Source organism: Chiloscyllium punctatum, chromosome 40 (genome assembly GCF_047496795.1).
Source record: "Chiloscyllium punctatum isolate Juve2018m chromosome 40, sChiPun1.3, whole genome shotgun sequence".
NCBI classification, from domain to species: domain Eukaryota; kingdom Metazoa; phylum Chordata; class Chondrichthyes; order Orectolobiformes; family Hemiscylliidae; genus Chiloscyllium; species Chiloscyllium punctatum.
The window spans coordinates 11660202-11678981 of NC_092778.1; the positions used below are offsets into that span (position 1 = coordinate 11660202).

The following is an 18780-nucleotide window of genomic DNA, read 5'->3' on the forward strand; positions in this document are numbered from 1 at the left end:
TGAGATATAAAAGGGATCTAAGGGGCAACTTTTTCATGCAGAGGATGGTGCATGTTTGGAACAAGCTACCAAAGGAAATGGTGGAGGCTAGTACAATTACAACAGGCATCTGGATGGGTGCATGAATAGGAAGAGAGATTATGGGCTAAATGCTGGCAAATGGGAGTAGATTAATATAGGATGCCTGGTCGACATGGATGAGTTGAACCAAAGAGTCCGTTTCCATGCCATGCATCTCTATGACTCTAAGTCACAAACCTTTTCGTAATTTAGAAAAATATCAGAAATACAATTGAGATCATATTGTCTAGGTGAGTAGTTGAGATAGGAAACCTCACAACCTTAAAAATGTATTTGGGTTAGCACTCAAAATGTCATAACATTCAAGCCTGTGAGCCAAATGCTGGAAAGTAGAGCTAGTGTAGATTCAAAGTAGTTTTTAACATTGCAGACTCAGTGGGCTGAAGGGCCTCTTTCGTAATATGATTCTATGAACTGATTAGATGCCATTATATTAAGGTAGCAATGACCTGTGCAATGTTAGAGGTAAATAAGATTTAATCTTTATTTAATTGGTGATTTAATAGCTATTCACACATATTATCTTTTTACAAGAGCACTCAGGAAGGGAGGTAAATACTTAATGTAAAACTATACACAGATCATTAAACACTACGTTTTTCAAGTGTGTTTTTTTTATTTGAGTAGTTAGCATAAGATTAGTCATGGTAATCTTGTACAGGACCATATTGTGAAAATATAATCTAAATGGTTAGCCCCTAATAATCTCTCAATGAGTGGGCTTTCTATGCTGTCTATACCTGCCAAGGACATCAGTTTATTTAGATTATAGTGTTCCCACTCAAAAGTGAAAGACTGAACATATATTGTGTTGGTTCAGGCAGCTCACACAAAAGTGCATTCAGACAGCAAGAGAATAAATTGATCTACCACATTAATTCTATTATTATTGCTACAAAAACCAAATCAAGAGAGTACAGCTGATTTGCATAGATGCACAGGGATCATAACTGATACATGAGACTAAAAGCAAATGTCATTTTTGACCAAATTGGATTTAACAACACAAAGTTAACATGTAATCATCAGTTTTATCGATCTTAAAAAGTTCATATGAAATCTGAAGAATCTAGTGATGGTTTCTATGTAAGTGAGAGTAATTAGTGAGTAGAATGTTAAAAAAAATCATAAATCTAATCCAGTTTTTAGTAAAATAGTGAGACTATTATCTTAAAAGATATTTTACAAGTTTGGGCAAAGCAGCAGGAAAATCCTTGTGGGAATTCAAGGCACTGAACATTTGAATGGCAGAAATTCTGGAGCAAACAGCAGAGAACAGCAAGTATCAGAGAAAAAATTGCTTTGTAAATAAAAAAAAATCTTCAACAGTTTCACATAACAGATAGTAGATGTAGAAAGTCTACATTTTTTCCATATTGCTATTGATATTATAATGTCATAGAACTATAGAGCATGGAAACTGACCCTTCAATCCAATTTGTCCATGCCGACCAGGCATCCTAAATTAATCCTGTCCCATTTGCCAGCATTTGACCCATATCCCTCTAAACCTTTCCTATTCATGTACCCATCCAAATGCCTTTTAAATGTTGTAATTGTATCAGCTTCCATCACTTCATCTGGCAGCTCATTCCATACGTGCACCACCCTCTGCGTGAAAAAGTTGCCCCTTAGGTCCCTTTTATACCTTTCCCCTCTCACCTTAAACCGTCTAGTTTTGGACTTTGCTACACTGGGGAAAAGACATTGGCTGTTCTCCTTATCCATCCCCTCATGATTTTATAAACTTCTACAAGGTCACCCCTCAGCCTCTGACTCTCCAGGGAAACAGCCCCAACCTATTCATTCTCTCCCTATAGCTTAAATCCTCCAACCCTGGCATTTTGCTTGTAAATCTTTTCTGAACCCTTTTAAGTTTCACAACATCCTTCCTATAGTAGGGAGACCAGAATTGCATGCAGCATTCCAAAAGTGACCTAGCTAATGTCCTGTACAGCTACAACATGACCTCTTATACTTAGTACATTGACCAATAACGGAAAGCATACCAAAAGCCTTCTTCACTATGCCATCTACTTTCAAGGAGCTATGAACCTGCACTCCAAGGACTCTTTGTTTAGCAACACTCTCCAGAACCTTCTGTTAAATGTATAAGGCTGCTCTGATTTGATTTTCCAAAATGCAGCATGTCACATTTATCTAAATTAAACTGCATCTGCCATTCCTTGGCCCAATGGCCCATCTGACCAAGATCTTGTTGTACTCTGAAGTAACCTCCTTCACTGTCCACTACACCTCCAATTTTGGTGTTATCTACAAACTTATTAGCCATACTTCCTCTGTTCACATCCAAATCATTTCTATAAATGATGAAAACCAGTGGACCCAGCACTGATCCTTGTGGCACATTGCTGGTCACAGGGTCAGTTTTATGTTACTTGAAATCAACAAAAAAATTCCTGCTCCCTTGATGGTTTTGAGGCGAAGGGATATTGCTAATGAGAGAGCTCCCCATCTCTCAATAACAGTATAAGGCAGTGACACAGTGACAATACAACTAAAGCCATTTGCTCACTAATGAGGAGGCCATTGGGCTTCTGAACAAGATTGTATTACAGTCCCACAATGGTCTTCCTCATTGTGGTGGTCTTCTACACTTTCTATAACATGCTCCTCCAGGGAGGTGTGAGCCTTGAAGAGTGTGAGACTTTTAATCAAACAACCCATTGGAGGAAAACAAGGAACTGGAGGTGTAAGGGGATGATGCAGAACTGGCAAGGGCAGTGATTGGCCTCAGTGTTTCTGTACTGCAGCAGCTGTGTGACCTTACTTTCTCCCATTGTTACTGGAAACCAATGCAAAGATGCTCATGACCAATCACTGACTTTCTCTTGGGGAGTTCTACAAGGTGTCCAATAAAATGAGTAACATAGTACTTACTATTGGAAGTTCTTAGCAAATTTCCAGAAAATATGTTAATTAGGACTTGGGGGAAAAAAAAGACCCAAAGTCACCTGATGTGATTAAAACTTTCTAAATACTACTTGAAAGTTCTCAATAATGACTTGTTTCCTCTCAATCAACTGGTCACTGTTAGAAAAGGCATTTGTTCAAGTGCTAACCACCACAGTAACATGCAGGCATCCTGATGAGTACAAGGATGAAATTTAAGTGGTAGTTCTCCCTTTAACAATCTTCTGGACAGCTATTCCTTTCAAGCAGGGCCCACGATCTCACCTGCTCATCAACCCCTGAGTTCGTCATTTCTCTGATACCAAGGATGTGTGGATACAACATCGATTGCCTCACCATAAGTAAGGGGCAAGTGAGCTAATTAACAGCTTGTTTGTTCCCAGTAATATGGTGTTCACCATAAAATGACTACAGTGGAGAGCTAGTTCTTTTGAAAAATTTTTGAAAAGGCAGGAAGGAAGCTGATTCTAATTTTAGAGGGTGTGCAATGTGTTCTCTTTAATCATAATGTTAATTCTGATAACATGAACACAGATTGGGTTCTTACTGCGAAGAAGTAGGTGAAGGTTTATTTACAGACCAAATAAGTGATTAGTATGAATGTGCTTGACAAATGTTCCTCATGGATTTCAAAGTACAGTAGTAAGTATTCAAGATGGAGTTGATAATTTATACAAGAATATCTCACAGCATGATGTCACACTGATGTCATCACTTAAAAGTACATGCTTTAATCATGGATTCATACCATGTCACAGCATACTATGTGCATCTGCTGCCCAATCTGATAGACTGGCAGCTTCCAAGCATGGGACCTAGTGCCCAAAGAGGGTGAAAGTCCCACTGTCTCCTTGTTAACACAACCCACAGTATCTTATTGCTGTTTGGTGTACGTTTATCTTGGTTGGTTTCTGACTAGCATTTTAGTTGGTAGGGTAGAACTGTCCGCCATCCTGGGAAAATGCATTCAATTAATTTAATTTGTCTTACTTTGTTTTTCACATTTCCAAATTTCAACCAGCTCCACCATTATTCTCAGGTAATATTTTGATTTTTGGAGAATTCTAAGATTAACTTGTACGTGATGATCCACAAATGCCAATTGTCATGCAATTTGAACCAGCACATTACGGGTTATCGATATTTGGCACACTCAATTTGAGGCATATAAAAATTGACTGCATGCTAATTCTCCCTCTGTTTTTAGTTGGGCAACATACCTAAACATTCTGTTATCACACTTCAAAACCATCACCTCCACATGTTGTGTCTCCTTCTCCTGCCAGCTCTAAGCTATTTAACACAGGCTGTTAAAAGATCAAAGCTGGTAGGAGCAGCGTGCAGATCTATTTCGTTATATCACACAAGCTGCACTGTGCAGACAACAAAAAAAATGCCTCTGTCTTAATTTTCTCAGATGTTTATCAGTTGCCATAAACAGCAGATGTTTGGGCCAAGGGCCAAATAGGGGATTTGTGTTCTAAGAAATTACCATACTCAGCAACATGAGTTCAGTTAATGCTAGCTGGTGGCAATTCAGCCGATAAAATAAATTTGTATTTTTAAACATTTTGCATATAAAAAGGTTCATCAAAAGTTTTCTGAAGAAATATTTATTTTTTATGTATGTGACAGGTTTTTCTGTTCCTGACATTGGGCACAATATAAGAACTAGGTGCAGATGTAGGCAATTCAGCCCCTCGAGCCTGCTCTTCTATTCAGTACAAACGCGGCTGATCTTATCTCGGCCTCAACTCCACTTTCCTTCCCATTCTCCATAGTCCTTCGACCTGTCACTGCCTTATGCTCTTGTGGAGAGATGAGGAACTATCTCCTTGGAAATATCCCTTCTCTGCTAGAAACCATCCCTGGAATTTGGGCAGTTTGAACAGCTGTAGCAACCTGGATGGGTGGATTATGAAGGAGTCATGACAGTTGCTAATCTTCGTCTTCTCCTTCAACATTCATGGGGCGGCACAGTGGCTCAGTGGTTAGCACTGCTGCCTCACAACACCAGAGTCCCAGGTTCGATTCCAGCCTTGGGCGACTGTGTGGAGTTTGCACATTCTCCCTGTGTCTGCGTGGGTTTCCTCTGGGTGCTCTGGTTTCCTCCCATAGCACAAAGATGTGCAGGCTAGGTGAATTGGCCATGCTAAATTACCCATAGTGTTAGGTGTGTTAGTCAGAGGGAGATGGGTCTGGGTAGGTTATTCTTTGGAGGGTCGTTGTGGACTGGTTGGGCCAAAGGGCCTGTTTCCACACTGTAGGGAATCTAATCAAAACAACAAATCAATTGCGTAAATTAATAATTAACATCAATACCTCCTGAAAGGTGTCAAGCAGCAGTGCTAACTACTAAAACTATCTTTTTGCCTTTTTGCGTAATAAATAGTGATGACCACTAACTTTGGTTTGCTCCTGATGTTGAAAGCTAGCATGGCAGAACTCTCAAGGGGATGGAACTAGGTTGTCTTACAGTATGGGATTTCATCCCATCCCAGCCTAGTTTGTCGAGAAACTTCTTGAGGAAGGGTGGATGTGTGTTCACGTCATCTTCATTTATAGGATTTGTGCCAATTCTCCATTCCTGCATCAAAAATATTCCTCCTACTGACACTCTCGCTACCCAAGTCTACTTCCCTTGTGCGTTCTCACTCCCTCATCCTCTTTCCCTCACCAATACTCTCTCTTTCCTTCACCAATGCCCTCTCCCTCACCAACATTGTCTCTCTCTCTCTCTCTCACCAACGTTCCCCTCTCTCTCGCCAGCACCCCCTCCCTCTCTCTCTCCTTCACCAACACCCTCTCCCCCTCACCAACACCCTCTCTCTCGCTCCTAAGCGCACATTCTCCACCCACATGGACCTATGTATTTTCTTGTTTAAATTCTTTATTTCGTTGGTTTATTTTTGTTTGTTCACTCGAATGTGAGAGAGGGCAAGAAAAAAATATTTTCAGCTCAGGTTCTGGATGTCTCTTGCTGCCCTGCAAATACAAAATTTGTGACAAATTGTAGCTCAGCCAATCGGAGGACAGTCCTCAGGCAGACATTCCTTAACTCATGCATTTAGAACTATTCGGTCTCAAAATAGCAACTTCATTGCTTCAAAAAACAACAACTTTGCAAGCTAAAAATGTTCACTTGATTTTTCCATTTCACAATACTAATCTGCTTTTCGAGCTGAAGACAGACTCAACTTCGATTTCAGCTTACTTTCTAAAAAGGCAAAATAGGTAGTCCCTGACAAAGGCTAAAACTAAAACAAAATGGTGTAGATACGATAAATGTAAAGTAAAGACGAAGTGCTGGAAACACTCAGGTCCAGCAGCAACAGTGGGTCAAGAAATAGATAATATTTCAAATCAAGTATGACTTTTCTTCATAACTGGATTTCAGAAGTCCATATATGACTTGAAACATTAACTCAGGCCTCAATTTTCCAATTAAAATCTAAAATATGACAGCAAGCATTCAGATGGCATCATATCTGTCAGTGTCCAAGGGTATGTTATCTCAAGCAAATGTGTTTTACAGCTCATTATTTATGCAAGAGAGATAGCTGTGTATATTATTTGACATATCACATGCTAAATGATCAGAAGTTCTCACTATTGGCAGGCGGTTCCAGGGTCAAAGGTTCTGGGACTATATTAATAGGCCATACCGGACATGCAAACTAGCTATGGCACTGTGGTTGGAAGGCATTCAAATGGAAAGGGCAACAAGAGATGTAATAGGAGTAATAGGTGACAATATAACAAGGAGTATTAACCCCATTCTCTGAAGCAAAGAGCAAGAGTCCAGCCTTGTGCCAGGGTTCAAGACATCAGCTCAGGGCTGAAAAGGCACTTTTAATGGGAGAAAAGAAATCCAGTCATCTTGGTCCATATGGCTATCAATAACATAAGTAGGAATAAGGATGAGGTTCTGCTTAGAGAATATGAGGAGTTTGGCACTAAATTGAAAAGCAGAAACTCAGAATCATACAGATGTATAGCACAGAAACAGACCCTTCAGTCCAACTCGTCCATGCTGACCAGATATCCTACATTAATCTAGTCCCATTTCCCAGCACTGGGCCTATATCTCTCTAAGGTGTAAGTGGGTATTGCAGATGCTGGAGGTTAGAGTCAAGATTAGAGTGGTGCTGGAATAGTACAGCAGGTCAGACAGCATCCAAGGAGCATGAGAATCAACATTTCAGACAAAAGCCCTTCATCAGGAAGCCCATCCTGATGAAGGGCTTTTGCCCGAAACGTCGGCCCATATCCCTCTAAACCCTTTCTATTCCTATATCCATCCTTTTAAATGTTGTCATTGGAACAGCCTCCACCACTTCCTCTGGCAGCTGATTCCATACATGCATCACCCACTGCATGAAAACGTTGCCCCTTAAATCCCTTTTAAATCATTCCCCTCTCATCCTAAACCTATGCCCTCTAGTCTGGACTCCCCATCCCAGCAAAAAAAGACTTTGCCTATTTACCCTAATACACCCCTCATGAGTTATTAAACATACATAAGGTCACCTCTCCGCTTCCTGCGCTCCAGGAAAAACAGCCCCAACCTATTCAGCCTCTCCCTGTAGCTCAAATCCTTCTCACCCTGGCAACATCTTTGTAAATCATTTCTAAACCCTTTCAGGAACTCAATAGTTTATAATCTCTGGGTTGTCACCTGAACTGCATGCATATTGATGTAGGGTACATAAAATTAGACAGACAAGTACATGGCTCAGATACCTGCAAGGGTGAAGTGGGTTCTGATTTGTGAGCTCCTGACACCAGTATTGGGGAAGGTGGGGGTGTATAATTGGGAGGATTTACACTTCTTGTTGTGGTTCTGTTCGCCGAGCTGGGAATTTGTGTTGCAGACGTTTTGTCCCCTGTCTAGGTGATATTCTCAGTGCTTTGGAGCCTCCTGTGAAGCGCTTCTGTGATGTTTCCTCCGGCATTTATAGTGGTTTGAATCTGCCACTTCCGGTTGTCAGTTCCAGCTGTCCGTTGCAGTGGTCGGTATATTGGGTCCAGGTCGATGTGCTTATTGATTGAATCTGTGGATGAGTACCATGCCTCTAGGAATTCCCTGGCTGTTCTCTGTTTGGCTTGTCCTATAATAGTAGTGTTGTCCCAGTCGAATTCATGTTGCTTGTCATCTGCATGTGTGGCTACTAAGTATAGCTGGTCGTGTCGTTTCGTGGCTAGTTGGTGTTCATGGATGCGGATCGTTAGCTGTCTTCCTGCTTGTCCTATGTAGTGTTTTGTGCAGTCCTTGCATGGGAATTTGTACACTACCTTGGTTTTGCTCATGCTGGGTATCGGGTCTTTCATTCTGGTGAGTTGTTGTCTGAGAGTGGCTGTTGGTTTGTGTGCTGTTATGAGTCCTAGTGGTCGCAGTAGTCTGGCTGTCAGTTCGGAAATGCTCTTGATGTATGGTAGTGTGGCTAGTCCTTTGGGTTGCGGCATGTCCTCGTTCCGTTGTTTTTCCCTTAGGCATCTGTTGATGAAATTGCGTGGGTATCCGTTTTTGGCAAATACATTGTATAGGTGTTCTTCTTCCTCTTTTTGCAGTTCTGGTGTACAGCAGTGTGTTGTGGCCCTTTTGAATAGTGTCTTGATGCAACTTCTTTTGTGTGTGTTGGGGTGGTTGCTTTCGTAGTTCAGGACTTGGTCTGTGTGTGTGGCTTTCCTGTATACCTTTGTGGTGAATTCTCCATTCGGTGTTCTCTGTACCATCACGTCTAGGAATGGGAGTTGGTTGTCCTTTTCTTCCTCTCTAGTGAATCGGATTCCTGTGAGTGTGGCGTTGATGATCCGGTGTGTGTTCTCTATTTCTGTGTTTTTAATGATTACAAAGGTGTCATCCACATATCTGACCCAGAGTTTGGGTTGAATTTGCGGTAAGACTGTTTGTTCTAATCTTTGCATTACCGCTTATGCTGTGAGTCCAGAGATGGGTGAGCCCATGGGTGTGCCATTGATTTGTTCATATATTTGGTTGTTGAATGTGAAGTGTGTTGTGAGGCACAGGTCCAGTAGTTTGAGTATGCAGTCTTTGTTGATAGGTTCAACGTCCTGTTGTCTGTTCTGTATGTCCAGCAGGTTGGTTATTGTTTCTCTGGCTAGGGTTTTGTCGATAGAGGTGAACAGTGCCATTATATCGAATGAGACCATGTGTATGTGCATATTTCTGATGATGTCCAAGAATTCCTGTGTTGATTGTATAGAGTGTCTGGATCCGCTGATCCGGTGTTTCAGTTTCTGCTGTAGTTCTTTAGCCAGTTTGTGTGATGATGTCCCTGGTAGTGATACTATGGGTCTGAGTGGGATGTCTGGTTTGTGCACTTTGGGTAGTCCATAGAATCTGCGGGTGTTGTTGCTTTCAGGTTTCATTCTTTGTAGGTCAAACCTGGTTATCTGTCCGTTTTTTTGCAGGTTCCTCAGTGTGTTGTTTATCCTATTGGTGAGCTGTGGGGTGGGGTCAAACTCCCTCTTTTGATAGGTGTTGGTATCTGCAAGTAGTTGTTGCGCTTTTTGGATGTACTCTGCTTTGTCCAGGATGACCGTCATTCTGCCTTTGTCTGCTGGTAGTATGATTATGTTCTTATCGTTTCTTAGTGATTTTAGTGCTTCCCTCTCCTTGGTGTTGAGGTACCTTGTGATCAGAGGTACGATAGTTTGTCTCACTGTTTGTTGCATTTCTTCTGTCAGTCCATTGTTCCTGAGTGTGCATTCTGGTGCTGCTAGGAAGTCTACTGTCTTGGTGTCCCTGTGGTTGTGGTTGAGTCCCTTGGCCAGTATTGTTCTTTCCATGTCTGTGAGGTGTCTGTGGGAGAGGTTTCTAACCCCGGTGTGTGTTGTGATGTCCTCTCTGTTGTGTGTTAGTTTGGTCATTTTTTCTTTTAGTGCCGTTTTTTTGCGGTGTGTGGTCCTGTTCTATCCTATGGTGACGGCCTGTTCTGTAGTCCGGGTCCATTCCTGATTGGTGGTTTTTGAAATTAACGATTTTTGGCGCACAGTTTCTTGTCTGTATTTGTGAAGTCTGTTGTGAGCATCTGTAATCATTAGCTGGATCATCCTGAATCCGTTCTGTCTGGCTGTGTCCCTGGCTTGTGGGTTGTTGACTGGTGGTCTGTATCTGACACATGGTGGAAGGATTCGATTCTTTCGGCATTCATGCAGGAACCGGGGTTGTTCGTATGTGGCGCTTAGGCAGTTGGCACAGGATTCCTATTTCCTGGCTTGTCTTAGCGTCTCTCGCCCTTAGGTGTTCAAGGTATACAGGAAAGCCACACACACAGACAAGTCCTGAACTACGAAAGCAACCACCCCAACACACACAAAAGAAGTTGCATCAAGACACTATTCAAAAGGGCCACAACACTGCGCTGTACACCAGAACTGCAAAAAGAGGAAGAAGAACACCTATACAATGTATTTGCCAAAAATGGATACCCGCGCAATTTCATCAACAGATGCCTAAGGGAAAGACAACGGAACGAGGACATTCCGCAACCCAAAGGACTAGCCACACTACCATACACCAAGAGCATTTCCAAACTGACAGCTACACTACTGCGACCACTAGGACTCATAACAGCACACAAACCAACAGCCACTCTCAGACAACAACTCACCAGAACGAAAGACCCGATACCCAGCATGAGCAAAACCAAGGTAGTGTACAAAATCCCATGCAAGGACTGCACAAAACACTATATAGGACAAACAGGAAGACAGCTAACGATCCGCATCCATGAACACCAACTAGCCACGAAACGACATGACCAGCTATCCTTAGTAGCCACACACTCAGATGACAAGCAACATGAATTCGACTGGGACAACACTACCATTATAGGGCAAGCCAAACAGAGAACAGCCAGGGAATTCCTAGAGGCATGGCACTCATCCACAGATTCAATCAATAAGCACGTCAACCTGGACCCAATATACCGACCACTGCAACTGACAACCGGAAGTGGCAGATTCAAACCACTATAAATGCCGGAGGAAACATCACAGAAGCGCTTCACAGGAGGCTCCCAAACACTGAGGATGTCACCTAAACAGGGGACGAAACGTCTGCAACATAAATTCCCAGCTCGGTGAACAGAACCATAACAACGAGCACCCGAGCTACAAATCTTCTCACAAACCTTTTACGCTTGTACTGGGCTGGAGCCAATTTTCTTGTGAACTGCATAACTAGTAAAGTAGGGAGAGTTTTAATGTAAATCATGGGGACAAGAGCTTACACGTGGAAAGATGCAGCATGTCAAAGAGTAAAGACAAGATAAGAGAGGAACATTGTAATATGGGAAATGAGGATCAGGAATGGGCAGAGAGAAGTGAACTAGAAATACACAACAATCAACACCAGGCATTATAAAGATAACAAAAAGACAAAATAAAAGGCTCTGTGTTTGAATTTGTGAGTATTCACACAAAATAAATAAATTGATAGCCATTATGCTGACATAACCTGAATATTGTCAAGTGTGTAGTGCTGGAAAAGCACAGCAGCTCAGGCAGCATCCGAGGAGCAGGAGAATCAACGTTGTGGGCACAAGACCTTCATCAAAGTTAAATTATATCCTGAATATTGAGTGGTATATAACATTCAAGAAAAATGGGAAGCTAGGTAAAGGTAGAAGGGTGGAACTGCTAATCACGGATCAAATTTGTGCAATAGTTAGAGATGACCTTTGGTTCAGGAGATCAGGATGTAGAATCAATTTGGGTGGAGATCGAGAATATTAAGGAAAAAAGTCACAAGTGGAAAGGTCTACGGGCTCCTATTAGTAACTATGCAAAACAAAGTGTACACAAAATCAGGCACTTGTGATTAAGGGCAATAATCATCGGTGATTTTAGTGTTACATTTCAACTATAAAAATCAGATTTACAATACTAAAGGTAAGGAGTTCATAGAACGCTTCTGAGACAGTTCCTTAGAGCAGCACATTTTGGAACCAACCAGCGAGTAAGCCATAACAGACTTGGTATAGGATAATATTACAGGATTAATTAATGATTTCAGAATTAAGCATAACAGCGACTACAATATAATTGAACTTTGCATCCAGTTTGAATGCGGAAAACTGGTTTTAAAACTAGTGTTTTAAATGTAAAGTTGGGCAACTATATGAGCATGAAAGTTAAAATACCAAAAGTAAACTGAAGTAAGCTACGGGATTGATCTGTAGAGAGACAGTTGCAAGAGGATATTTCAGAATACTCAAAAAATATATTAATATATTCGTACATTAGATTACTTACATACAGTGTGGAAACAGGCCCTTCAGCTCAACAAGTCCATGCCAACCCACTGAAGCACAATCCACCTAGACCCATTCCCCTACATTTACCCCTTCACCTATCACTACGGGCAGTTTAGCATGGGCAATTCACCTAACCTGCACATCTTTGGACTGTGGGAGGAAACCGGAGCACCCGGAGGAAACCCATGCATTCACGGGGAGAATGTGCAAACTCCACACAGACAGTTGCCTGAGGTGGGAATTGAATCCGGGTCTCCACCGTGCAGCCCACAAAAAAAACTTCTAAAAGGAGCACATGCCAACTGTGGTTAGCTAAAGAAGTTGGGGAAAGCAATGTACTTGAGGCTAAATACATAAAACTGTGCAAAGTTGATTGGCAGATCAGATGATTGATAGCGTATAAAGAACAATGGAGAATGACCAACAAATTAATCAGGAGGAAGAAATTCAAGAATGAGAGGAAACTAGCTAGGAATGTAGAAATGGATAGTAAGAGTTTCTACAGCTATTTAACGAGAAAGAGAGAGGGAGAGAGAGAGAGAGAGAATGTGCTGTTAATAGTAAATAATAAGAAAATGGTGAAGATAATGAACAAATAATTTGCTTCTGTATTCATGGAGGTTACAAAAGCTGTTTCAATAATAGCTATAAATTCAGATGTGAAGAACTTAATGAAACTACAATCATGGAGAAAGTGATAGTACCCTGTTCACCAAAGTACCATCTGGGAAGTTGAAGCTGGTGTATTGCCATCCTGTGGTTGCATGGAGCAATGGACATGTTCTGCATTAGTCCCCATATATGTGCGGACTGCAGTTGTAGAGATTATAACAAGAGTGAAGACAGAAGGACCAAAGTTGTTTTTTGGTAGAAGTAGCCAAAGCTATGTACTGGACTGGAGGTTGAAAAACAAAGATAAAAGCTGCAGGCTTTATGTAGTCAGATTTCTGAATTGATTCTGAGTTTTCAATTGAGCAGAAATTAATTGGGAAGAGGAAGTTGATTCCTTTTGTGAAGTTAATGAGATGCAAATACATGTATATAGGTTTCACGCCACCTGATGGCGCAGAATTCATCTTCATCTAACAGTGGAGGAATTAATCACAAAAGTGTCTCAACAGTGAGTATCTGGTTTTTGGACTCCCGCCTGATCAATCATGCTTGCCATTACTCTTACCACTTCAGGGAATGAGATATACACCCATTGATTCTCTTTTCACAGATGTTGCCACACCCAGATGAGTATTTTCAGGACTTTGTCTACAGAAAAGCTGATGGGTACCCACACAGAAATCATTGACACAATGGTGGGCTTGACAGAAAACCTGCTGTCACTGTTAAAGACTGTGGAGGATTCCATCACCAATTTTGCATGTAATCCTGCCCAGAGTCCATCATTTCTAAATTTGTCTCCGCTTATTGCCATGAACACACAAACTGATGCCAGTGGACACCAGTGTTCAAAGGGCTTTGCAACATCTCACAGTACTCCAACAATCTGTTCTCCCAATAGGTTATTGGAATTGCTGAAACACTGCCTTTGGAAGTAGCAATGATGAGATGGAATACAAATCTGCTGCCCTCTTCTAGTTTTTTCCATCAGGGCACCACTCCATCAGTGCACTTGCTGTTATCTATCAGCCAATAAGTCTGAGATGATGTCTAAAGCCTAGACCTTGTAGCGCAAAGAACATCCTGTAAGGCCATCTGTCAGTCATGCTCCAGCAAATGGGGTAGAATTGTGTTACAGCACTTGGAGAAAGTACACAGATGTCAGGCATTAGAGCAATTGATTCACGTTTCAATGGATTATTGGATAGTTTGATTCTTAAAAGTTGGTTTAGAATGTTTGATTTATTATGGCTTTTACTTCAACACTGTGCAAAGACAACTCTGTGATGGTCAGTAAATGAGGGATCTTAAAGTGTGGAACTATAACTGAATGGTTAATAGGGCTGCATTTATTGGAACCATAATTTAATCAGCTAATCACAAACAATGCACAAAAAGGGTTTTTTTGAGGGTGTTTTCCTCCTGCCATGTCACCCACCTTCTGGTCTACTTGTGGAAAAGTTGCATGTGATGCAGCAAGACCACTACAAATAATGTGATACACTGAGGCTTTTGCAGGTTGATCCAGACAGAAGAGTTGCTTAAACACTTCAGTGGTCTGCTCAATCACATTTCATGTTGTATTATTCCTCTAATTATCTTCTAACTGCTCGTGAAGTCATCAGGCAAGTGGTCAATGGATAGTTCTTGTTACCAAGTAGCTACTCTTTGGTTTCCCCAGATGACTCATATTCTAATGGTGCAATGAAATTACACAGAACAAATGCTTCATGACTGCTACCACAGTCCCAGTCCATGAGCTTCATGATTTTGTTTTCAGTAGATTTGTAGATTGCATTGAAGGAGTAGAATCTTTTATATTTGTGGTGCAGCTCTGAATTTACATGTTGTTCCAAGAAAGTAATGGGCATATGGGAAGCCTGCTAATCTGCAAAGCCAAATGTTCATTTCACTTGTTTCTCTCTGGCAAGAGACAATACAGTATATTCCTCTATCTTTTCATAAAGAACACCAATAAACTCCCTGATATAACAGTAGATTATGAAATATTGGAGATGTTGCTTGCTTTGACTTGGGTGGAGAAATGCAAAGAATATGAAAGCTATCATCAACTTTCATAGTCAATAGCAGAACTGTCTGTACTTTCCCTTCTCCAGTATTGCAACTCTGGTTGTAAGCAGTAGTGAGTTTCAGTGAGTTTATCCTTAATGAAACTTTTGCTCACTGATGCTGTATTAGGGAAATGAATCCTGGAGATATGGTCTCCTACTGAGAATCTTTCTTTCCACCACCTCCCTCCACCTTTTCCTTGAAGCAGCCTATACCCCTTGTTGACTCTTTCATTCTATCCCTTCAGGCTTCAGCAGGTCAAAGATGATAAACCTTGCATCCAATTATGGGTTTTATGAACCGAACAGAACGCTTGAAGTGAGAATCAAGATCGTCACCAAGTGCCACATCACTCCTTGTAGACTTTAATTTTAGCTAGTGATGCAATCAGCAAACATTCTACAAACTCAGCAAAAGCTGTCAAAATCAATCAGCAGCTAACATGAAAATGGTTGACAATCTTTTTTAAAAAGCATTGATAGAGGGTCCTTCCTGCTGAGTTAGGTTATGAGACGATACTAGCTGAAGTGTTGAGCTTTGAAATGGCACTACTGGAGTCAATTCAATGCTAAATGCTGACTGATTCCACAATCTGCAAATTCTGCTTTCTTTTGGCACACCGTCCAGAGATAATTTGTAATATTTTATATATTAATGTTATCGTTAATGCTGTTTTAATGATGCTAAACCTGATAGAAAATAGTGTGGTGAAAGAATGGGGAACCGTTGGAAAATCAGAATCATGAATAAATCACAAAATATTGCAGTTATGTTGAAATCAACAAATTTGAACTATCATATAAAATTGTATAGTCATTCTTTCATATATCTTTTACAGTTTAATTCTATCATGTGTACATCCAAAGTTATTCAAGTTTAAAGCTGACTTGATTATAAATTGCATATTAAGAATTTATATTCTGAATTTGGTTTCTGTACATGAACTATATTCAAAGTAGCCTAGGGAATTTGTTCATTTCATTATTTTTGGATCTATTTCTCTGTAGGAAGAACTTAATGTATGACATCTTAAATATATGTCACTGACAAAAATAAAGTAGTGTTCACCAAAGAAGTATGTATCCTAAATTGACACCAGGATACTTGTAAAATTCAGATAAAGATCAATCAAAGTTGAACATCTTTCTGTTGTCCTGTGCCGCATAGGTTACCAGATTTCCTGGGAAATATATAACGAAAATGAAAGTCGTATGAGCCGCAAATTGTCAAATACAACGCAAGAGTACAAAATAACAGGACTGAGTTCCCTTACCACCTACACTATTGAAGTGGCAGCCATGACATCAGTGGGCATTGGAGTACTAACTTTATCTACCATCTCTTCTGGAGTCCCACCAGGTAAGACATCCTTTTGTTGGAATACAGTTGGGTAATTGACATAACAAAGCAAAAGTGAGTGCTGCAGATGCTGGAGATTAGAGTTAAGTGTGTGGTGCTGGAAAAGCACAGCTTGCTGGAAAAGCACAGCAGGTCAGGCAGCATCCAAGGAGCAGGAAAATCAACGTTTTGGGCAAAAACCCTTCATCGGGAATTGGCATAATAATTTGAACAGATTAATTAATTACCCTTCTTAATTCATTTTAATCTTGTTTATAAATGAATCTTATTGGGCTATACACTGAAGAAATCACAAAAATTCTTGATCAATTTATTTCACTAATATTCTACTTATCTTCATGTCATTGCTTGGGGTAAAAGGGAAATCAAGTGCATAAATTATGTATTAAACTTCTCTGTTTTGCAGAACTTCCAGGTGCTCCATCTAATCTTGTGATCTCAAATATCAGTCCTCAATCAGCCATGCTGCAGTTCCGGCCAGGGTATGATGGGAAAACATCCATCTCAAAATGGATTGTGGAAGGGCAGGTCTGTGACATATTTTTAGATGTGGTGCTATCCAAACCACCTGTATGTTTAACCGTAGCCCAAAAGCCAGTACATTTCTACTGGCCAAATCAATAGACAGTGAGTAGAAACCTAAGTATGAGCTAGTCCTTAATTAAACCTTTTCGCATTTTGCTTGAATCAATTCTTAAGTTTTCCTGCCATGACTTAAGCTATCTCAATGACCTGGTACATCTACCAGCTAGCAAAGAAGAATCATTTTGCTTTGAACTGTATCTTTTAATTATAATTTGGAAAAATAAATTCTTATATTTCTATTATAGAATAAATGATCAAGTTTTCATAGAGCATATAGTTGTTTTTCAATGAACCTGTCAATGAAAAATCTCAATCTGCTTAAAATGTGGAAGAAAATGTATAAAGGTGATTTGTATTCCATGGTTTACTTTGGGCTTTTACAATTCCCAGCTGATGTTATTACAGGACAAGTCAGATCCCAGACTGAAAGCTAGCGTGATAGTTTTTTTTATTTAATGGGGTGATCTTGCACTAAAACATAAGTATATGTTGCATATCTGGTTTGACAATAAAACAAGTTCATTATGTGACATAAAATAGTGTAAATCAAGCTATTTACATATAATGTCATTTGAAAATAGAATAGGAAAATGACTCAACCATGGCTACCAAGGGGAATTAGGGATAATATTAGATCCAAGAAAGGGGCATACAAATCAGCCCAAAAAAGCAGCAGACTTGAAGTTTGGGAACAGTTTACATTTTGACAAAGGAAGAAAAGGGATTGACTAAAAGGGGGGAATATAGGATATGAGAGTAAGCTTGTGGGGGATATACAAACTGATTGCAAATGTTTCTCAAAATATGTTTTAAAAAATAGTGAAGACAAATGTAGATTCCTTACAGTCAGAAACATGGGAATTTATATTGGGTAATAAAGAGATGGCAAACCAATTAAATGCATATTTTGTTCTGTCTTCACAAAGGAGGGCACAAATTTTGCTCTAAAATTGGTGGGAAACAATTGGTGGGATCCAGCGAGAGGGAGGAACTGAAGGAAGTCAGTATTACTACGGAAATGGTGCTGGGGAAATTGGTGAAATTGAAGGCCAGTAAATCCCCAGGGCCAATAATTTACAACCCAAAGTATTTAAGAAAGTGGCCCTACAAATAGTGGATGCATTGATGGTTATCTTCCAAGATTGTATAGATCCTAGAACAGTTACGTTGGATTGCAGAGTTGCTTATAACCTCCACTGTTTAGCAATGGAGATGGAGAAAAACACAGGGAATTATACACTGGTTAGGTTGACGTTGGTAAAGTCCATTAGAAAACATGCAGTAGTGATACACATGGAATCAGAATCAGACAAGGTCAGCAAAGATTTGCAAAAGGGAAATTGTGCTCGACAAGCTTATTAGAATTTTGAGTGGATGTAACTAGTAGAGTTAACAAGGGGGAGCCAGTGGATGTGGTTTGCTTGTTATAGACCAAATCAAACCCCATTAAAATATATCAAGGAAATAGCTTAGACCCTAAATTTTTAAGTCCTGTGTTCCAGATATAATTTGATACTTAACACTATTTGGCTTTAAGCAAAACACACTTTATTCATTCACTATAGTTAAAATACAAACAAAAACAAGAAGGGTTGGAATAACTTAACTTGAATGGAACACTTAACAGAATCATAGATTATTTAACTAGTATACAGCAACTATTCCAGTATAGTAACATCCCATTAAAACATCCTTGGCAAAGGTAAATTCAGTAAAATAGATTGTCTCACACACAGTGTTCTCCAGTCCAAGAGGAAGGAACATCGAGAGAAAAATTCTGGCAGAGAGAGAAAACTAAAGCATTTTGCTGCAGCTTCCAAACCCCAACAAATACTGTAAGCTAAACTAAAACCTT

At 40.2% G+C, this 18780-nt stretch overlaps 1 protein-coding gene across 3 annotated transcripts in view; it reads left to right on the forward strand.

Moving 5' to 3' along the window:
• Nucleotides 1-18780, forward strand: part of sdk1a (sidekick cell adhesion molecule 1a) — a 903166-nt gene that overhangs the window by 714647 nt on the left and 169739 nt on the right. For all 3 annotated transcript variants that reach the window (XM_072559294.1, XM_072559292.1, XM_072559293.1), the window contains 2 exons: nt 16149-16340; nt 16747-16868. In XM_072559294.1, the coding sequence (XP_072415395.1) occupies nt 16149-16340; nt 16747-16868 (314 nt within the window). The remainder of the gene's footprint in view (nt 1-16148; nt 16341-16746; nt 16869-18780) is intronic.